Source organism: Bos grunniens, chromosome 16 (assembly GCF_055505025.1).
Source record: "Bos grunniens cultivar Pamir isolate PY7600 chromosome 16, Bosgru_T2T1.0, whole genome shotgun sequence".
Taxonomy (NCBI): Eukaryota; Metazoa; Chordata; class Mammalia; order Artiodactyla; family Bovidae; genus Bos; species Bos grunniens.
In genome coordinates this window covers 78,205,403-78,227,546 of record NC_141180.1, presented here as the reverse complement: position 1 = coordinate 78,227,546, position 22,144 = coordinate 78,205,403, and the positions used below count along the sequence as shown (strand labels likewise).

General features: G+C 53.4%; 1 protein-coding gene across 4 annotated transcripts in view; it reads left to right on the top strand.

Annotated features, from left to right (window-relative positions):
- The first annotated feature begins 1,357 nt into the window (after nucleotides 1-1,357).
- Nucleotides 1,358-22,144, top strand: part of MAPKAPK2 (MAPK activated protein kinase 2) — a 46,799-nt gene continuing 26,012 nt past the window's right edge. The window contains exons 1-2 of one of the 4 annotated variants that reach the window (XM_086342819.1): nucleotides 1,563-1,995; nucleotides 9,024-9,131. In XM_086342819.1, the coding sequence (XP_086198945.1) occupies nucleotides 1,690-1,995; nucleotides 9,024-9,131 (414 nt within the window). In that variant the 5' untranslated portion in view covers nucleotides 1,563-1,689. Of the gene's footprint in view, nucleotides 1,996-9,023; nucleotides 9,132-22,144 lie in introns of all 4 variants that reach the window. The other 3 variants (XM_086342820.1, XM_086342822.1, XM_086342821.1) reach the window with 3 other exon arrangements.

Below are 22,144 nucleotides of genomic sequence, written 5' to 3'. Positions count from 1 at the left end.
GATCATCCCCAAACCTCCATCAGAATACATACAGAGACCCTTTGGCAGCATATATTTAGGGCCTCTCCAACCTCCTCCCCTGATCTGGGCTACATTTAGGTACAGCTAGATCTTTGGTGTGGAGAAGGCAATGGCACCCCACTCCAGTATTCTTGCCTGGAAAATCCCATGGATGGAGGAGCCTGGTGGGCTGCATTCCATGGGGTCGCTGAGGGTCAGACACGACTGAGCAACTTCACTTTCACTTTTCACTTTCATGCATTGGAGAAGGAAATGGCAACCCACTCCAGTGTTCTTGCCTGGAGAATCCCAGGGATGGGGGAGCCTGGTGGGCTGCCTTCTATGGGGTCGCACAGAGTCGGACAGGACTGAAGCGACTTAGCAGCAGCAGTAGCAGATCTTTGGTGGGCTTCCCTGGTGGCTCAGCTGGTAAAGAATCCGACTGCAATGCAGGAGACCTGGGTTGGATCCCGGGGTTTGGAAGATCCCCTGGAGAATGGAAAGGCTATCCACTCCAATTTCTGGCCTGGAGAATTTCATGGACTGTATAGTCCACCAGGTCCCAAAGAGTTGGTTGGACACGACTGAGTGACTTTCACTTTCCTTGGTGTCTTCCTCAGAGACATGAGGCTGAACTGGACCAGAATTTGGCTTCTTGAAAAACACCCATTTCTTAATGCTCTAGGTTCAGGGGCTAACTTTTCCATATTGGAGATGAGGTACATTGTCTCTTTTTGTTACACTGTCTCAGGGAATTCTCTCCACACCCTGTTCTTGCCACTGGGAGTGGTGGACCGACTAGCGAAAGGAAAAGGCCGCCTGAATTCAGGCAGTCTGAACGCAGTCCTCTTCGCCTTGAAAAGACACCCCCAGAGGCTGCTGTCTTGAGGTAGACAATTGGAGAAAATGGATTTTCTATCTGATTATGCAGACACTTTCATGCACCTCCCTTTCCCTTTGAGCGGCCCTCACTAATGTACAACTAGGGTTTTGGATGAGATGGTTGGATGGCATCCCCGACTCAATGGACATGAGTTTGAATAAACTCCGGGAGTTGGTGATGGACAGGGAGGCCTGGGGTCGCAAAGAGTCGGACACGACTGCGCGACTGAACTGAACCGAACTGAGGGTTTCTCGGTGCGGCGGTCCTCACTAATGGACAACTAGGACTTCTCGGTGAGGCGGTCCTCACGCCCGTCCCCACCTCCGGCGGCCCTGGGCTCTCGGGACGCCGTGCGCCCTCCCCTTTAAGGCCAGCCCCGCCCACACGCCCACACCGCCCGGCCCTACCCCCGCCACCTCCTGGTCCCGCCCCCTCGGCCCTCCCCTTTAAGGCCCGGCCCCGGACGCAGACGCGGGTGTGACGCGGCCGCCGGCCCCCGGGCTGGGTACTCTGTTGCGCGGCCGCTTCCCCCCGGCCGGGCCCCGCGCGCCGTCCCCCGAGTCCCGCCGAGCGCCCAGCCCCCGGGGGGAGGGCGGCAGGCAGGCAGGCAGGCAGCAGGGCCGGCAGGCGCCAGCGGCGCGCAGCGGGGATCCACGGAGCCGCGCGACCCGCCGAGCCTGGAGCCGGGCCGGGGCGGGGAAGCCGGCTCCCCCCCGGAGCAAACTTCGCGGCCGGGCGGGGGGCGGCGGGGCCCGCGTCCGGAGCCGGAGGCGGGGCCGGCCGCCGCGCCCGCGCCCGCGGGCACCATGCTGTCCGGCGCGGGCGCCGCGCCCCCGCCCGCCGCCGCCGCGGCTGCCGCGCCGTGCTGCCCGCCTCCCGCGCCGTGCCCCGGCCCGCCGCCCGCGCTGTGCCTCGGTCCGCCGCCGCCCCCCGCCCCGGCGCAGCCGCCGCCGCCGCAGTTCCCCCAGTTCCACGTCAGGTCGAGCCTGCAGATCAAGAAGAACGCCATCATCGACGACTACAAGGTCACCACGCAGGTCCTGGGGCTGGGCATCAACGGCAAAGTTCTGCAGATCTTCAGCAAGAGGACACAGGAGAAATTCGCCCTAAAAGTAGGTGGCGCGGGGCGGGTGGAGGGCTCCCAGGGCCGGCGCCCCCTCACTCCCGGGCGGCTCGTCGTGGCGGTGCCGGCGCGCTCCCGGGACCCGCGTCCGGACGGCTGAGCAGTGGCCGCTGCGGGGGCTGCGGGCGCTGCGGGAGGGTCGCGGCCGCGCGGGCCGGGTTTCCGGTCACCTGCGGGGACTCCTGGGGACTCGTGAAGACTCGGGCGTTTGGGGTCTGAGCGCCTTCCGGCCGAGTCGCCGCGGTTGGCTTCGGGGACCACTTGGGCTCGTTTCCCCGTCTCAGGAAGCGGTTTTCGGGGGGCTTGTGGTTCCCGGTCCTCTCCTCCCGGCTCTCTCTTCTTTGCGCGGGCACAAAAGGCCCATTACTCATTGAGCTGGTTGGTGGGTTGGTTTGGAGAAGTCGGATCTCAAGAGGTTTATTTAGCCTCGCTCCTTATTTGGGAGCCGGAATGTGTGATTTCACTTCCCTGGGCCTCGTGAGTGCGGCTGTGCAGCCTCGGGGCGCGCGCCGGCCGGGGAGGTGCAAGGCTGGAGATTCCGGGCGCGGGGGCAGGGATTGTTTTGATCCGGGAGCTGGCCCCCTCCTACCTTCGGTGCCCGCGAGGCTCCAGATGGGAGGCCCGCAGGCTCCAGCGCGGTGTCTGCTGTTTCCTTAGTTCCATTGATCATTGTAAACTAGGTCTGGAAAACCACGCTTGGACCCGGGCTGATTCCACAAATCGGAGATGGCCACTTGAGTCTTGGACTTGGGCGATTGGTGGACAGTAGGAGGGAGCGTTTTCCTGGAGCTCGGAAAAGCCAACCTCTTTTTATTATTTTTTTTAAGGAGCCTGGTGTGGGGAGAAAGGGGATTTCAGTGGGAATATCTACTTCGAAGTTAAAAATAATGAACTTGGAGGCCTGATGAGTCCCCAGTGCAGTGTGAGCAAGTGTCTAGGGTCACTAAAAAGGTTTTCCCCTAAGCGGGGTTTCAGATCAAACCACATCTCTAAAGGTGACACATAATGCCTATTTCTCTTGAGGTGTCTTTAATGATTGGAGGAGGAGAAAAATACTTCCTGTGTTATATTTTCTCTTCCCCTTCAACCCCTATGGCTAGCTGTGTTTCAACTATTCATACACAATTCAGATATGTGTCATGGGTGGGACTGTTGGAATATATAATTAGATATAATAAAACCCTGGTACTTGGGATTGTAGAAGGCAAACATGTTTGATTTACAGATTTTCAGGCGTCTAAGATTGTTTTCTTGCTGCTTTCAGTTCTTGCTTTCCAGGGAGAACTTCAGCTAGCCTCAGTACTGTCAGATTTCTTTGGTTTTACTACAAGCTATTGCTTTGGACTTTTGGAGAAGGAGTGCATCAGTATCCTGAACCCTTTAATATTTGTGCCTTAGGCTGTTCTTTCCATACTCAAAACTGGGGCAGGGAAGGAGAGTGGTTGTTTGACCGTGGCTCTGACCTTGGGGAGTGGAGTTGAGTGAACACAGTTGGACCACAGTTAACCTGCACCGTTGAGGAAGTGACAGATGTTCTTTCCAGGAGAGTTTTCTGTCCCCTCTGAGATGCCATCTGCCTTTACCCACCAGCAGTTTGGGGATACTGACTGCTCATTTTCTTGGATAGCTGGAATATGGTATAAAGACTCATAACAAAAGCTCTCAACTTCTGCTCCTTACTCTATTTGATAGACATACAAAACTACCCCCTAAAATGCTTTTGGGTGGCAATTCAGATTTCTATTGTAATTAATAGAGAGATTTGGATTTTTTTCCCCTTTAAATAATTTTGAAAGGGAAGATCCGGCAGTATTTTAAATAACACTCCTAGTTTGCCCTTCGCAGGTTAGAAGCAGGTGACGACTGAAGTCTGAGTGTGTTTTGACAGGCAGCCTGCTCCCGGATCTCACAAGTTGACTCAACTGTTAGATTGTAGATTTCCCACACATCTTTGTATAAAAACTTAATAATAGAGGAAGAAAGGAGGGATGAGGCATTCAGAGACTGACAGCAGTATCAACAGTGCTTCCACGTCCAAATGCTGGTAAGACATAATTACAGCTGTGGGGGAAGCCTGCTTCAAACAGTTCTGTTCCAGAGACACACCAAAGAGATTTCCAGATCTTGAATCTTGACTAACTTAACCGTAGGTGCTGAGTAGTGAAATGATTTTTCAAAACCAGGAGTGTTTTGATTATGAAGCGAGGGAGAAAGATGTGGTGGGGATTGCCTCATCAGAAAGGTGCCTGAAGAGAAAGGGAGGAGGCCTCTGCTCTGTGTAGAGTGTGAGGCCATTCCTGGGGTTTAGGGCAGAGAGTTGCAGGGCCTCTGACGGGGTTCTCTGCTATCTCACAGCCCTGAGACTTGATGAGAGGTGGCAGCTGCTGTGATGGCCTGCTCCTCTGTCTGTGGTCTGGTGACCTCTTAGTCCTATTAAATGTAATCAGTGCTTTTAAAAATAGCCTCAACCCACCCTGCTATTTCTCTCCATCCACCTGAGAGATGCAGCATTGAAATGCTTTTTGGTTGGTGCAATGACCTTGCCTCATGGTCTCTCCTGGCTACTTTTGCTAAGGTCTGAGTCATACTCATACTTCACTCAGAGTTGGAAGGACAGTAGAGGTCATCTCATCTGACTCTCTCATTTTGCAGATGAGAAAACCAAGGCACAGAGCAAAGGCTTTCTTGAGGTGAGACAGCCATGCTGTTGGCAGAATCAGGATCAGAACCCAGGATGTCTGACTCCTTCCCACTTGATAACTGCTGTGACATCAGCGGGCTTGGTCCCAGGACTGGTTGCTGCTCCAGAGCCCCTCAAGCCCCAGGAACTGCGCTCACTCCAGGCCCCTCCTTGACTGTTGGGTCAGGGGTTGCTGGGTGGGGATTTGTCACCTCCCGGCACTGATCCCCAAAGTTGGAAGGGCAGGTTATAAACCAACTCAGCAGCTCTGTAAGTAAGTTTTGATCTGGAGTAACAAACTTTCTTTTTGTAACCACCCCCTCCTCTTTTTAGGAAGTGTTTGCTAGAAATCTTGTTTTACTATTATTATTTTTTTGTGCAAGAACATGAGAATTCTATTCACTGTTTCTTTGGTAGGGACACTTAGTCTCAACCCACTCGTGCATGAATTGGTCCTGTTCCCTGCTGCTTCCTGCTTCATTGTGTCATGGTGACTCTTAGGTATTAGCTGAACAAATTTAATTAAAGCCAGCACCCGTTGTCTTCCTCTGCTGTGTGACTCTGATTTGGTGAAGCATGTTATTGCTTTACAGAGTATAGAATGTTGTAACGTACCTCTGTTTGTCTTTCCATTGTGTGAATTAGAGGAAGCAAAGTCCTGTTCCTCCTTCTTCCCTTTCTCCAGGGCTCCCTCCCCAGGTGACTCGCGTCGCGGCCATGTGGCTTCCTTGGTGTCTGCTGATACCAAGGGTCGCTGATCAGAACCTCTCAGGGTTGGTCTGGACACTGTCAGAGAGAGAGCAGGGCTGCCTCATCCCCGCACGCAGGCAGCACCCTCTGCTATGTGCCTTTCAGGGAGCAAGCAGAGTTAGTGTAGCTGGGTGAGGGGCAGTGTTCCAGACGGGGGTTTGCTGGATGGAATCACAAGGTGAGCAAAGGTTTACTGATTGACCAGCCTCTTTTATCTCCACTATCATTACAGGTAGTTAACAGTTCTCTGAACATCCTACCATGTGCGTTGTGGTGCCTTAAAAATTTGGAGGTCCAGAAACTCTTTTGGAGAAGGGGGAATTATGAAATTAACAAATATAGTCTAAGGCTGTACTGTCCACTATGGTAGCCGGTGCCCATGCAGAGCTGATTAAATTAAAATTAGTTAAAATTGATGAATTAAATTAAACTGAGTTAAATTTAAAAGCCAGCTGCTAGCCACATGTCAACTGTCAGTAGCTAGATGTGGCTAGTGGCTACTGCATTGAACAGTGGAGAGGAACGTTTTCGAGCTAGTAGAAAATTCTACTGGGCTTTGCTGGTCTAGGGGTTAAGTTGTGTGGTTGGAAGTAGAGGAACGTGGAAGAGGGTATCTGTGAGGACTGAAGGTGCTGAGGACAGTGTGTTGCTTGGTTCCTGGGGGATGCCCACATCTGCCTTCGAGAGGGGATGGTGGTCGTGGGGGAGCGGGGGGAGGGGTCGTGCTGTGAGGAGCACGCAGGGCTGGGGGCTCAGCGTGGAGCCTAACAGATCTTTGTGTTAAAAGCGGATGTTAAAGTGTTTGAGGAGCATGAAGTAAACTAACAGGATGTTATAAAGAAAAGTTACAAATCTCTGAGGTTGGGGCCTGTGGTTTTTTGGGGGAAGGTCTGGCTTCTGGGTTCAGAGACCCTGCGCCTTACTTTGGGCCCTGCCTGTTGCAGCAGGGCTCTTGACGCCCACTGAGGCAGGGTCAGAGCTGGGCCAGCGCGTGATTCCTTTTCACTTAGGAGTTCTGGGCTCTGACAGAGCTTGAAAATAATCTCCAGCTAACATGTGGGGTCAGCGGCTGACAGCAGTGGGGAGAAAGGCAGCCTTAGGACCAAATATTGATGGGTGTCTGGGAATTAAGGGGCTCCCCCCGCCTTTTTGAAAAATCAATTTAATGTCTGGTGGACTAGAATACAACCAGATTTTTTTTTTTTTCAGTTTGTATCGTGGTTGTGGCTTTTATTTACTTTTACAACCTTATTTATTTGTTTATTTTTGGCTGGTTCTTTGTTGCTGAGCACGGGCTCTTCTCCGGTTGTGGTGGGTGGGGAGCTGCTCTCTAGTTAACATGCATGGACTCTCATCGTGGCCTCTCTTGCTGTGGAGCAGGGGCTTTAGAGCATAGACTCAGTAGTTGTGGCCCACGGGCTTAGTTGCTTCACGGCATGTGGGATCTTCCTGGACCAGGGATGGAACCCGTGTCTCCTGTATTAGCAGGTGGATTCTTTACCACTGAGTCACCAAGGAAGCCCTTAGGGGCTCCTTTTTAGGGGATGAAGGTATTGGTATTCCTGATTAAGATGTTTTGGTTGCTTGGAATCTGAGCTGGCCATCATCAATTGATGATTTTATTGGGAGAGGCCTGGAGGAGCACTAAATCCCTGGAGGTAAACGAAATCCCTGGATGTCCTGAGGGAAGTCCCCCTCCCCGCCCACAGAGCCTGGGGATATTTGGATTCTGTGCCCGGAGGAAGGTCAGGTGTCAGCATCTGCGTCTGAGTTCTTCCATGATTCCCAAGTGGCCCTCCTGTGCCCTGGTGCAGGAAGCTCCTGGTGGTTTGATGTCTGTGGCACAGGATTCACACTTGACTGCCTGCTCCTCCTCTGCTTCAGGTATTCTCCAGGGTCCTGTGGAGTCTCTTCTTTCCCCTCTCCCCTGTGCTGCACCTTTCTTGTAGCTGCTGTGACCTGGACAGAGCTGTTCTTCGTGTCTGAAGAGGCTTCAGCTACTCTTGGTCATGATGAAAGGCTCAGGGACCCATCTTGAAGGGACCCACAATTCATAGCTTAGCGCTCACGACACTCCCTTCTCCTCTTTCTTGACCTTTTCCACCTCACCGAGGAAGAGGCTGGGCCGTTCTGAAAGGTTCAGCCACACATGCAAGATCTTACCTGGTGTCAGCATCAGAGCCATGTCTTGGGACCCGGTTCCCCGGGACCTTCTCTGGGTCTGGGTTCCTTTGGTGTTTTGGTTGCTGGAGCGAGTGTGGGGACTGTGGGCCTGGCAGTGCCAACCTCAGTGTCCACTAACCAGTCACTGGGCTCTTTCTTCATCAGTCGGCTTCAAAATGGGGACGCTGGTAAGGAGATAAGGTCGTGCCGCTGAGCATCTTGATATGTACCAGATACGAAACCAAAACCAGATTTTGTACCTTTTCTAGTCTTTCGGGAAATACTGATATTTTGTGTTTTAAGATATGTATGGATACAAATAGCTAGGGATGACTGTATTACCATGGGTTATGTGTTAGATTAGAAAGAAAAGAAAGAGAGAAAGATCGATTTAGTATTGGTGCCCTGCTAACTAGTTGCGTGACGTTGAATAGGTTAGTTAAGCTTCCCAGGCCTCAGTGTACATGTCGAAGGGTCAGGCTACTGGTGGCCCCTGGCACAGGAGTGTGGGGTAGGCGGGCCATGCTGGAGGCAAGAGGCAGGAGAGCTGGCTGCTGTGCTCCACGTCTGACCATCAGCAGTACCATCCAGCGTGGATGCCCTTTTGACAGGCTCCTTGCTGGGTTCCAGGGCAGCTCCCGCCCAGTTAATTAATACCATCACGGACCAGCTGTTGCTTCTCTCGTGTGAAGACTTGGTCTGTGTTCCAGCAAGAGCCTCAGTGGAGAGGATGGGCTTTGTAACTCAGTGGGCTGTGAATCCTCTCCTTCCTTAGAAATCGGAAGAACCAGTGTTGTGTGGCTTAGGGTAGAGCCGGGAACTCTCCATCTGACCCTCCTTCCCATTCGAAGCTGTGGGGCCAGACACGGCCGCTGAGGTCGGCTGTGCCCTGCAGTTGTCAGGCTTTGCCTTGGTGTATGTCTGCATCCATCCGAGTGGGTGCCACCTTCTAATTCACCTGAAGTGATAGTATGGGTTTGGGGCTGTTCTGAGTGAGAATTGGGAACTGATTCCCAGAGCTGATGGGAAGTTAGGATACATACCAGGTACACCTGGGTACTCCTCCTTACCCATAGGACTGGGTGCTAGAGGATGTGACGGGACTGAGGAAGCAACAGGAGAGGGAAATGCCTGGTGATAGGTGTTTTCTCTTCTCTTCTTCCGGCCCATTTAGAGATACCGCAGTGGTTTCAGCCCTGAACTTTGGACCAGGGTCCTCGGTGCCAGGCCAGGAGATTTGGTTGAAGGAAGAGAAGACTCAGCGGAAAGGGGGCTACAGTTGTGCTCAGCCTCTGGCAGTGTAGAGTTCTCGAGGGTCTCTCTTCTCTGACCTGGTAAACACCTTTGCGTGCCATCTGGCAGCGAGTAGAGGCTGGGACGTGGCCCCAAGGTCACCCTTTATCGGAAGCAATGTTCCCTTCTAGGACCAGCCAGGCTGTGTGTGTGTTCCGCCCGGAACCGGAGCTGTCCAGAAGGGTCATATGAAAGGGCACCTTCCTCTTCAGGGATGTTTGCAGCACTCTGCCTGGGAGGTGAGGAGTGGTGACCAAAGGCAGAAGCCTTTCCTGTCTCAGAGATGATGGGAACATCTCTGTGTGGCTTATCTCTGGGATGGTTCTTTTGAATGTGAAACAAAAGCAAAATCTCTCTAGTCCCAGGTACGGGGACCTGGGAGGGGACCTCTTGACGCGCCCCCACCAGCTCCTACACCTTCATGTTCCCGAGGGGCTCCTCCCCGCTTCCCCCAACATCCCCACCCCCGACCTAGGCAGGTCATCGAGTTGACCACTTTGCTGTCATTTTGATTCTTTATGTTGTCATGAGGCTCCCAGCCTGCACTGGATGTTTGTCACCTGGCGTCCCGACCGGGGCCCAGAACTGTCACTCAGCCCCTCTTGTCTCAGACACTAGAAATAAACCTGGCCTGCTGCCCCATCCGTCACGGGTCGCCCCGACAGCGGCCCAGGCCTTCCTGCTGCACCGCCACACTGCTTCTCACACTCACTGGCGCCCCCTCCCCCTTCCCCCCTTCTTTCAGCCCGAGCTTGGTGGGCGGCCTGGCTGGTTGTGCTGAGAGCGAGCTGCGAGTGCTGGCCTCCAGGTGTAGAGATGCGTGTCTGGAGGCTCCGTGGGCTCTGGGGAGGGGCGTGAGGCGCTCTGTGCTGGCCTCCAGCTCCACCTTCCTCCAAGTCCTGCCTGCAGGGGGGCGTTCCCTGGGGGTGGGGGTTGGGGGCGTGGGGCTGAGTGGGGAGCCCAGGGCGGCTGCCAGGCCCTTACCCAGCTGCCGGGGGACTGAGTGGCTACCTGCCCCTGCACAGGGCTCAGCAGTCCGGGGCTTCGGGTTACCGCATCCACAGTGTGATCTCATCCCCTCGGCTTCCAAGAATAGCCTCTGTCGTGAGTCAGGCACGGCCCCCGGCCTCCCCCTGGGCCACCTGCAGGATGTCACTGGGAGCTGGGTCTCCTCTTCCTCCTGACTGGGGGGAGGGGGGGAAGGGATCTTGGTGATCTGCGACCCTTGAGGCCCATTGAGGTGGCCTCTTCTCCTGCTGCCATGGGTCCTGGTACCCCAGGTGGTCCTGGTGCCCCTGGTACCATATAACCACGTGAGGACATGGGCTTAGGCAGCTTGCATTCCTGGTTGCCGGATGGACACTGGGCAGAGTGGTCCCTTTCGTTGGCTTCAACATCCTCCTCTTGTTCCTAATCCTTGGAGGGTGTCGGTGCTGACCCCACTAGACAGGGGGCTTCTGTGTCTGTTTTCTGGTGTAGGGGCTTATTTGGGAGAAGGGGTGCCTTGGGGGACCCTCCGTCTGCAGCTGGAGTCCCATCCCGAGCCCGGCTCCGTGACCGCCTGCTCCCGGCTGTCCTCTGGGGCCTGGTTTGCTCCCCAAGGAGGGATTTCTCTGCCGAGGCCCACGGGCCTCTGGAGGGGAGGAGCTGGGTGTAGATTGCTAAGGGTTTATTTTTAACTCTGACAGGAGTCCCTGTCCTTGGGGGAGCCGTGCTTTCCCTCTCCTCCCCCGATCCTGGGCCTCCAGGCCTGGCTTCTGTAATTCTTAGAGGAAGATGAGGAAGAATTTTAAAGGCAGGCTTCTGGGAGCCTTAGGTGAGGGCGGTCTTTCTGATTGAAGAATCTGTAGATTGCTTGTCTGGTCTGATTTCTGCAGAGTTCAAAGAGTTGGGGGTTGCGGGGGAGGAAGACTGGGAGCCCAGGGCGCTTAAAGCCACGTGTATGGAACTTGGAGCATCCGAGGAATGCAGGTGGATGGGGGAAGAGCTCTCGTGCTCTGGAGCTTGCTGCAGTCTGGCTTTTCTGTGCTTGGCTTCGTACAGGCACCCAGGTCTGAGGAAGGCTGGAGGCCACAGGGACTGAGTAGCGTCACCTCTCATGCTTACAGAAGCATCGTTTTGTTCCTCCCCTTGCTGCCACTCCGCAGCTCCGTATCCCTCCCGCTGGACCCCAGTGGGACGCTCAGGACTTCCTGCTTCTGTGTCCCCCCCAGCCGTGGCCCTCGGTCACCTGTGCTCTCAGGGAGGAGGAGGGGCCGTGAGTGCCCCTTCGCCTGTGCTCAGCTCTGCTGCTCTCACGGGCACTTTTGGTTTCCTTGCTTTAGATATTTAAAAGGAAAATAAAATTGAGTTTGAGGTGTAGTTAGAGGGCGGGCGTTGGAATGAAGTCTTGCCCCCTGGGTTCTTTGGCAAGCGTGGGGATTAGTTTGCCTGAAGCACAGCTCTGATCATGTCGCTTCCCAGCTTAAACAGTGGGTTCGTTTTGACTGCAGAGCTCAAGAAGCTTCCACGTCCTTCTTAGATCTGACCTCAGTCTGTTTTTTTCTGAACATATGTTGTGCTTTAGCCCCAGTGACGTATGTCTACTGTGTGCTCCGGGACCCTGCTTTCTAAGCCCCGCTCCTTTATCCAGCGTGTCTCCCCTTGGTCCTGGGTCGTCCTGGCCCCCCGCCTCGCCCCAGCCCTTGTCTGGGTCTGCCTCTTTCGCCCTGTGCCCACGCTGCTCCTTCCTTTGGGACCCCTTTCAGGCCAGAAGCGGGTCTTCCCATCCCTCCCTGTCACACTCGCCGAGACTCTCTTATGGTAAATTCCGTGAAGACCTCCATCTCCGTTATTTTCGTCTCCTCTTATTTCTATGTAGTAACTGTATACCATCATTAAAAAAACTCCAGAGTATTTTGGCCTTGTGCATCACACCCAGCTGCCTCATGAAGATGTGATTACTGAGTAACAGTGGATGCCGCCTACGCAAGTGTAACTCTCCCGTGCTGAAGGGTGCTCTTCATCACTGCTGCCGACGGCCCTCTGCTGGGAAAGAGGTGGTCAGCCCGGGCTCCAGGGCTCCAGGGATTGGGAGTGGTGATCCTCAGGGTTCCAGGGGGTGACTGGGTGAGGGACAGGGTTGGCCTGGATTCTGAGAATGAGTTGGGGCTCTAGTGAGGGTCTCCCTAAGGGTCTTTCCCTGGTCTCCCTCCTGTCTGCTAAAAGGCCATTCAGGACAGTCTCCTGGGAGGTCTTCCCCTCACCCACTGGGGTCTGCTGACTCAAGCTGGCACCTGGCGTTTCTGCTAACGGAGTTCTCTTTCTTGTAAGGGCCCTGACCACAGTTTCCCTTGATGCCTCTCCTCCTTGTTTCAGAGCTCCTCTGTCTCGTGTTGCACTGTGGAGATGACCTTCCTGCCCTTTGGAGAACTTTAACTGAGGGAGGGACAGGTGTGGAGGTTGCTAGCTCTCCCAAAGTTCTTGGCGTCTTCGAGTCAGCCCCAGACACACAGAGACACCTGGATGCAGTCTGACGTGGTCTTCCCATCTCCTGGCCTCGTCCAGTATGTTACAAGAGGGCCAGCATTGAGCAGCATGATGCCGGGACTGGGGTTAGAGGTTTGAACCTCGGGGAACCCGTGAGTTCCGGGCTGGGGAAAAGAACCCGCCTGGCCTCTGAAGCACCCACCCGGCTATGTGGGTCTCAGCAAGTTCTTGAACCTGTTGGGGCCGCACTCAGCTTCTTCTTCATAAATCCAGGGCTCTCCTGTGCTGAAGGGCCCTCTTCATCACTGCTGCTGACGGCCCTCTGCTGGGAAAGAGGTGGTCAGCCCGGGCTCCAGGGCTCCAGGGATTGGGAGCCACCCTCTCTGCCCTCACTTTCTGCAGGCCAGTGTTCTTTCATGCCTCCTGGGCTGTAGTATTTTTATTCATTCAGCCGTTCAACTAATGTTTGTAAATGTGAATCCTCTCTGTGCCTGCCTCCCGTTTTCCCTGCTGAGTGGCCATTAGGAGGCCCAGATGGCAGGATTAGCCTGGAGGGGTGATCACTCTGGGTCTTCCTCTTGGGTTTAGACTCCTTTAATACCTCTGCTATGTCAGAAGAGAGGGGTTTAGAATAAGGAGGGTTGATTCTTTTCTAACAACTTAGTCTGGACCCCTTCCTTTCTAAGTGGAATTTGCCCCAGGGTACCTTCTAGCTCTCTGAGTTCCAAAGCAATTTACTACTCGAGAAAATTAGCACTGCCAAGGATGACTTGCCATCTCCCTAAGGATAGATCAGAACAGCAGAATGAGTGATACATACAACAATATTCTGTCTTCTGTCTCCTTCAGATCACTGTCCAAAGCTTAGCAACACTGTGAAGGGTTTCCAGATTAATAGCAAGTCTTTACCGAGCAGATACTGTGTATCAGGCATTATATTAAGTGTTTCACTTACATTCTTGTTAATCCTTAATATTGCAAAGTAAAAGTCCCTGTTTTATGGGAGAGGAAATATGTTCAGAATCATTCAGTCTCTAGCAGTTACTTATTGAGCACTTACTAAGTGCTAAGTGTTATTTCAGGCTTGAGGGATACCCCAGTGTACCAAAAAGATCAAAAAAAAAAAAAAGAAGAAAGAAAGAAAATCCTGCTTGTGTGGAGCTTGCATTCTAGCATGGGGAGACAGACAAAATACAATCAGATAAATGATACAGATTGTCAGATGGCTGTAGGTACAAAGGAGAAAATAAAGGAGGGGAGGAGACCTTGGAATGCTGGGAACGTGTGTGTGGTGTTGAAATTTCAAATAGGGGCTCAGAGAAGGCTTCACTGCAAAAGTGACATTTGAGTGAGCCCTAGAAATATTTGGGGGAGAGGCAGGCAGAAGGAATAAAGTGTAGAGCCCTGAGGCTACTAATGCTGGGCGCGTCTGGCTTTCCTGTCTGGCTCCAGATAGCCTCCAGTACTGCCTCTCCTATAGTTCTTCCCTGACTCCACTGTGATTCAGTACTTAGTTGATTCAGCTCTTTGTTTTTTCATCAAATATTTATGGAATGCTTGTTGTGTGCAAACTGCTACAGTGATCAGATGGGAGCCCTGCCTTTGGGAACTTAGAGTTTAGAGGAGGAGCGGACACCTTTGTGTATAAAGGAGCGCAAATAGCCTGACCCTGCAGTCTGTACTGTGCCGGTTCACAGGCATTTCCTCTTGATGCTCTCCAACACAAGCAGTGCCTCCAGGTGGCTGGATCCAGGTTTTACCCATTAAGAGGTTCAGGTAGCAGACTCTGGGGAAAGTGGTAGAATCAGAGCCTCAAAGGAAACAGAGACTCGGATGGGCTCCTCCAGGACAGAGGGGTCGGGGGTGTGGTCCCTTTTGCCTGGTGCGGACTCGCACCTGTGACCCTCCCACGGACCACTGCACACAGACGGTTGGGCAGCAGGAGGGCGAGAGCCAGGCTGTGGGACTCCCCTGGGGCTCCCATCTTCCGTTGGCAGACGTCTCCTGGGCTGTTTCTGTAACCGGAAGCGCTTGGGATTACGCTGACCGGCCATCCATGGAGCCGGGAGGACGGGCTGGCCAGGCTGCAGCCGAGGCCGCGGGTCCTCCTCTGGGCCTTCACGGGGCTCCTCCCCTCCCCGCGGAGTCGCGTCCTTCCTGTGGGGGCCTCCAGGTGGACTGGGGTGCGGGGAGGCTCTCTGGGCTCTCGGTCTGGCCGCCTTGCCTCCTGCCTCTCGGGTGCTGGGTGAGCGGAAGTCCGGGCCCAGGATGGAACGGGCCGTTAGTGCAGATGGGAAAGTGAAGCAATGGCCTAGGTCGCTTCTTCCTGAGCATGTGCTGTGACAAAGGAAGTTGCAACATTTTTTTTTTCCCTTTCTTTCTTTCTTTTTATAGAGCAAGAAGGGGAAAAAAACCCAGTCTTCCAGTAAACTTCAGAAAAAGATCTAGCCTTTGCTGGATGGTTCTCCCTTCCCCCACAGTGCTTTTTTAGTATGTGGTCTTTCTGCCATCCTGCCTCCTCCGTCCATCCCTGCTGGCGTCCCTCTTCTCCGAGGGCCTGTGTCGCTGAAGTGTGATAAGTGCCTCTCCCAGGAGGAGACAGTAAGTTGGTCTGCGGGAGCCGTGAGGGAGTGTCGTGTCCGTCGTCCTCTCCACATACTGAGAGTTATTTAAATACAACAGGTGTTTGCAGATACCCACCTGGCCTCTCTCACTGCAGCTTTGGTCTCTGTTCACTTGGTGCCCCAGAAGGTTGAGGTGGTACCTATTTCTTGGCTCAGATAACCACCCGCTTTGATAGGGTGTATGTCCAGTCAGATGGTGGGAAAGAGGCCCAAATGTGGGAGCAAGAATCAAGCTGAAAGACCACACACGTGAAGCTGGAGTCCTTGGTCAGGTTGAATCTGGCCTTTGTGCTGCACCTGGATGGGGCTTTCCAGGTGGCTCACTTATAAAGAATCTGCCCGCCAGTGCCGAAGTTGCAGGTTCAACGTCTGGGTCAGGAAGATCCCCTGGAGAAGGTAATGGCAATCCATTCCAGTGTTCTTACCTGGGAAATCTATGGACAGAGGAGCCTGGCAGACTACACCATGGGGTCACAAGGAGTTGGACTCAACTTAGTCATTAAGCAGCAGCAGTTGTACTTGGGCAGGAATCCAGTTGTCTTTTTTAGTCTGCGGATGATACATTTTCCTGATGACGACGATTGAGTTCTGGAAAAGTAGTGTAACTTTTTTTTGGTGAGGTTTATGTCTTCTTCCTTGGATATCCGTGGGGCTTCCCTGATCGCTCAGATGGGAAAGCATCTGCCTGCAATGCAGGAGACCCCGGTTCAATTGCTGGGTCAGGAAGATCTGCTGGAGAACTGATAGGCTTCCCAGTCCAGTATTCTTGGGCTTTCCTTCTGGCTCAGCTGGTAAAGAATCCGCCTGCAAAGTGGGAGACCTGGGTTTGATCCCTGGGTTGGGAAGATCCCCTGGAGAAGGGAAAGGCTACCCACTCCAGTATTCTGGCCTGGAGAATGCCACAGTCTATGGGGTCGCAAAGAGTTGGACGTGACTGAGCATGTGTATAAATACCCAATATCTATACTCCAAATATACTATCCTGTATCCCTGTAGTATATTCCAGAGATATACTACAGGATATTTATACTTCAGCATAGCCCAAAAGTTCCAGTACAAATCAGCTTTGAGACTCCAGCTTCGGACAGCTGAGGGCTGTTCCAGGTCATCCTTGAGGTCCTCTTGCTCTGAGGGAGCTGGGGGCTTGCACTGGGCGATAGGCTCCGATGTCTTGGATGGAGTGATGGCTGCTAGTGTTAATTGCTGTCTTGGGCAGAGAAGGGCACAGCCCTGTGGGGTGAGGATTGCTGTTCAGGCTTTTTGTTCTTTGTACCTGTTGTCTGCGGTGCAGCTGACACGGAGCTCCTCCTTTCCTGCCGTTTTCTCTGAATTGTATCTCCCCATCACAGGTCAGTCTCTTCGGGCTGGAGCTGACCTCCAAGAGGTGGTAGTGGAAGGAGTCAGAATTTGCTGATTTGTGTGGATCTCAGAGTGAATGCATAAGCCCTTTTTCACAGCTAGTTGTACTGCTGGTCCAGTAGCCACTAGCCACATGTGACTGTTTAAATTTAAATACTTGAATAAAGTTAAAAATTAGTTTCTCCATGCCGCAGCAGCAGCCACATGGCAAGTGCTCGAGTCACATAGAACTAGTGGCTGCCGTGTGGGGCAGTGCAGGTAGAGAACATTCCATCGTTGCAGAACGCTCTCACACAGCGCCAGACTCTGAGGCCGTTGTTCTGCACCCTGGCAAAGATTTAGCAGAGCTGGGAGGGAGTTTGTGTAAGAATACGAGGAGAGGTTTTGCGGTCCAGGAGCACGAGTAGAGAAGGTGATCTTTAGAAAGGCAGCTTTTGTTTGTCTTGTTCAGGACTGCCTCCCCACAAAATGGAGAAGGCAGTGGCACCCCACTCTAGTTCTCTTGCCTGGAAAATCCCATGGATGGCGAAGCCTGGTAGGCTGCAGTCCATGGGGTCGCTAAGAGTCGGACGCGACTGAGCGACTTCACTTTCACTTTTCACTTTCATGCATTGGAGAAGGAAATGGCAACCTCTCCAGTGTTCTTGCCTGGAGAATCCCAGGGACGGGGGAGCCTGGTGGGCTTCCGTCTATGGGGTCGCACAGTCGGACACGACTGAAGCGACTTAGCAGCAGCAGCAGCCCCACAAAATGGTCGTCTAGCTCAGTGGCTCCCAACCAGGTCGATTGTCAAAATCACCTGTGTGGGTAACATTTGAAAATACAGATTCCTGGGCCCCACTCTGTGTATTTTACTGAGTCCAAGATTGTGGGGTGGTGTTCAGGAATGTGTGTTTTTGTCTATGATCAATATCTCTGTTTGGCATCCTGTGGAACCTCTTCTTAAATTCCTCCAGTGATGGGGAGCCTACCTCTTTTGAAGAAAACCTTACTCTTAAAAACTTTTTCTGGTTTTATGTTTTTTTTTAAAGTTTTATGTTGATCAAGTCAAAGTTTGGTTCCCTGAAGGTGCATTATCCCTTGGTGCTAGTGGTGTTTTCCAGAGCCTCACGGAATGCATCAGCCCATCCCCACCTGGCCTTCTGCAGACACCTGTGCGCGGCTGTGTCTGCCACCCCCTCGCCACGGCTGGGTTTCAGACTACCCCACCTGCGAGGGCCCCCGAGAGATGCAGGCGGAGACATCATTCCCAGGATCCTGCCGATTGTCAGGCCTCGCTGAGAGATCGTGGAGAGGTGCGCGTCTCGGGGGACCCTGATGGTGGAGGGTCCTAAGGGCCATCAAGCCAGTCATCCCCCAGTGTCCATCCTGCTCCGTGTTTCTCTGCATGGTTCACACCTGCTTTCTGAGGCCACTGATCCGGTTTTCTTTAGAGGCATTCAGGGACAGCCATCTAGCCAGATACGACCACAGTTATGTCTGTTTAGAGACCTCCCGTGGCCTCCGCTTGCCTGCATTGTGACACTTAAACTCCTAAATATGGTGTTCAGGCAAGCTGGCTTTGACCTTTCTTTCTTCCCCTACGCCTAACCCCTAACACACCTGTGTGAACACGCGCGCACAGTCACGCATGCACACACACGCTCCCGCTCCTTCCCTTCCAGGAGAGGACTCCATCCCACCCTGCAGTGTGCTGCTTCTGCTTCCTGACCTTCTGTGTCTTTTTCTTGTTCATCCTTTTACTCCTGGGAGAAGTTTGTTTCTACTTGGAAGCTTAGATTTCACCCGCCCCGCCCCCAGTTCCAGGCAGAATAACTTTCTGCCCTATATTAGTGGTAGTTCACACACTGGCTACTGTTCTGAATTTAAATGACAGCCACTCCCATGTCCTGGCCTCTGAGTGCCTTAAGGACAAGATACGAGAAGGCAATGGCACCCCACTCCAGTACTCTTGCCTGGAAAAATCCCATGGACGGGGGAGCCTGGTGGGCTGCTATCTATGGGGTCGCACAGAGTTGGACACGACTGAAGCGACTTAGCAGCAGCAGCAGCCCCAGGGTAAGCACAGTGCTAGGCACTTAGCTGAGCTGCATCAGACCCAGGGAATGGCTGAGCCTCTTGCCTGTTTGTCTTCATTTGGATTCTCAGGAGACGGCCACCAGGGAGTTGGGCCCCTTTTCTAATACCAGCTTTTTACCCCTGGTGTCCTCTGACCACGTCAGCTTCAGTGAAGAAACGACTGCTCAGCAGCTGATAATTAACAAGCTGAGCGGAGCCTTGGCTGCCTTAGAGGCAAAACTGGTATTTAAACAATAAAGTTGCTAAAATCAAGAATTAAAGTGTCAGCTTCAGAAGAGCTACATCCAAACACAAGCCCGCCCAGTTAGAGAAGATAAGTGGAATAATGGAGCCAAGGAATTATCTGTAGCCTTGAGGAGTCCAGGGACAGGAAGCCCGGTGGGGAGGTTAGGGGGCTGGCAGGAGCTGGAGAAGGCACTTTTCTGTCTGTCCTCCAGGAACAGAGATCTGGGGTCTGCGGTTGCTTGGGAATATTGGGGGGTGCTTCACTGGAAAGGGCTGTCAGTGTTCCCTTCGCTCCCAGTCTAGAGATTGAACTAGTTTTGCTGGGTGGGCAAGAAGAGAAATTAGGGGAAATAGGGTAGAAATAAACTGTGAACATTTTTCTAAGGTGATAAAACATGCATTTTTGTATTTGGTTATGAATGGAGACTGCTCAGTGTTACCTTGTGGGATCTCACCTTATCTGATGTTTCCAGGGTTGGGAGGGGAGAGCTGATATGGGGCCTCCCCCCTTCTTAGGTCAGAACCAGAGTCCTCGGAGTTCCCCAACCTCTTGGTGGTACCCAGAGAAGAACCACAGTCTCCATCTCCGCGGAAGGTATTCTCAGAAATGTGCACGCCAGGAATAGTCTGTGGCTTCAGAACAAGGGCAGAGGCTGTAAGAGGCAGAGGTTTCCTGGGTGCGGGGCGGGGGGCTGAGGGTGCCGCCTGGGGCCCAGCTGCCGAGGTCAGTGGGAGGTGCCCCTCCAGGGTGTGCTTTACTGTGAATGAAGCAGGAAGCCCTCACCAGGGTACCAGAGGGGCTCCTGAAGGGGCTTTTCTACAAAGTTACCCCAACACACAGCCTCTAGTGTTTCCAAGCCGAAGGAAGGGTCTGTCTGACAAGTGTTTTTTTTAGTAGGGGGACTACTTCCAGATCCAAGAGACAACCTGAAATACATAGTTTGAATATAAAAATACTGGACTTTCTGGTTCATGTTATTTCTGAGTGTCTGTCACTCCCATGGTGGGAGGAAGGTTGGGTAAGAACCCTTTCTGGTCCAGCTTGCTTAGCCCGCTGTTCTCTCAGGTTTCTCTGTTGGGATTGGTGGTGTCAGTGGCTGAGGTTGCCCCCACCACGTGCGATGCTTAGCGTGGCGGCATCTCACTGACCACAGGTGTGTACATTCAGTGCAGTCACCCAGTTACTTTTATGGGCAAATGCAGAACAGCTGAGGAAGTCTAGGGAGCGATTTGGTCAGGGAATAAAACCAGCCAGTTCATCCGCAGGTGAACCCTGGCCCTTGGTGGTATAAGCACAGATGATTCAGAGCCAGGGTTGGCTTGAGCGTATGCAGGGTTCAGTGTTTTGGATGAAGTTCTAGTGGTCTTTGCGGAAACGTCATCACTGGTTGAACCGAACTGTGAAGATACCACAGCACGCTCGTGAGTCTGTTCATCTGTTCACTGAAAGCTTATTGAGAAGGAAGCACGTAAGCAAAATGTTTCTCATGTATTTCAAATCGTAGAAGAGCTACATAAGGGACTGAGCATGGAATAGAGTCACCCATTTCTCCAAACACCAGACAGCCTTGGATTGTGTTGGTGGAACATCAGTCCTGAGACAGACACCCTGTGATCAAATGAATCTGGGAAACATTCTTCAGCATACATTAACATTCTAAAGGCGCTGAGAAGTCCTTTAGTAGAAGAATCTGTTTGGCCTTGTGGTGGTGGTGCTTCTGACATATGTCGGGCCCCTTTTTCTTGATACCTGTCACTTATTAATATCCTGCAGAATACTGTTTGAGAAATGGTGGTGAAGTCTCCCTGCTCTGGGAGAACTGTCTGGTGATTCAGAGAAAAATTCACCTGACTGTGTGTTAACACAGGTTTGAGAGGCTTAAAAATTTTTGTGTGTGCACGCCGGGGGTGTGGCCGAGAAGGGCCCCCTGGCAGGTGGCTTCCATTGACGTTGGCCTGTCTGCATTCCTGCTGGCTTTGTGCTTCTGGAGAAGGCTTTTGTCCTGTCTTAAACACACTGAATAGCAGTTACATCTGTCATGCCTGGGAAGCGGCAGTGTGCAGCATGAGGGGGGGATGTGGGGGGGAGCAAGCAGTGGGCGGTCACCCCCGCTTGAGCCCCAGGCTACTGAGAGCTCCTTGCCTTTGGAGAAAGGGTCTCGCGATTCAGAGGCGGCTGCTTGCCAGGTCTGGAAGTGCAGGGGCGCAAGAGTTCACTCCCTTGCCTCTGCGTGGCCTCCTGGTCTGATGGGGGTCTCTGCATCTTGAGGTGGCCGTGGAAGAGGCAGATGAACTGTGTCTTTTCTCCCCTCCCCACCGGCCAGGGCGGAAAGGCACTAGGGAACCTCCATCACCTGGGGGAACCGAGATGAAGGCTTTTTGGCTTCAGTTTAAGGATTCAGAATTTGAAAGTGGACTTAGTAAAGTCTGTGGAATTTTAAAATTCAGGCTAGAGTTGTTTGCAGGCCATCGGTGACCGGAGGTGGATGTGAAGGTTGGTCCCCTTGACGGCGGCTCCTGAGGAAGGGTTTGGTGGCTCTGCTGGGCTCTTCACTCGCAGAAGAGCCTCACTTCACACCCGAGCCTGCTGCAGGCCTCTGTGCCCTCCCAGGGCAGCTTGCTAGGGGGTCATGGTTGTTTACAAGGAAGTCAGCAGCTGAGGGACAAAGGGAGTGTTGGTGGGAGTCGTTAACACTTCTGGAGATTGTGCACTGCCAATGTAGGTAGCTCTGTGTCATGGAGCCAGGCCCCGGACTTCCTCCCTGTGTGTGCGTGTATTTGTATTTTTATGTCTCCTCTTTTGACGTCCCCAGAAGGAAGGGATGTAGTGTGTCCTCAGGAACAAGGGTGCCTGTCCCTGTCTCCCTGGCATCTCCCTGCCTTTACACCGCAGGCAGCCTTGGGCATCGCTCAGGTAGGGAGGGGCAGCCCAGCCCCAGGCTGTGTGAGCCGAGGAGGGGAAGGGCAGCTACCCCACCAGCCCCAGGAAGCCGGGAGTATTAGCTCTGCCGCCAGCCATGGCTGTGCAGACTCCCAGGCTCCAGTGTCCCCAGAGGGACCAGTAACTCTGAGCCCCCAGGACTGGTGGCCCCCAGGGAGGGAACCCTTGCCAGAAAGCTCTGAGCTTACTCGAGATGGGCCTTGGTAACGGCAGCGTGAGAGCTGGGCGGTGGGGAGAAGAAGGGGCGGCTCCTCCCTCCGCCCCTCTTCAGCTGGAATGCATCACCGCCACTGCTGGGAATGCTCTCAGGCCACTTGTAGGCAAATTGGTCATTATGGAAATTCTTTCTGACCCCGGGGTGGAGCTTTCCTTATTTAGAAGAACCTTCATCTGTGTTCTTTCCAGGTCTTGGCACTGAGGGACAGAGCTGTTGCCCTGCTGACCCCTCAAGGCTAGAAGGCAGGGCGGGGTCTGAGCCCCACTCTGTCGTCTCTCTCTCTGGTTCCCCTTCCCCTCTCCCGCCGTCCCCTCCCCTGCTGTCCCCTGCCCCGCCGTC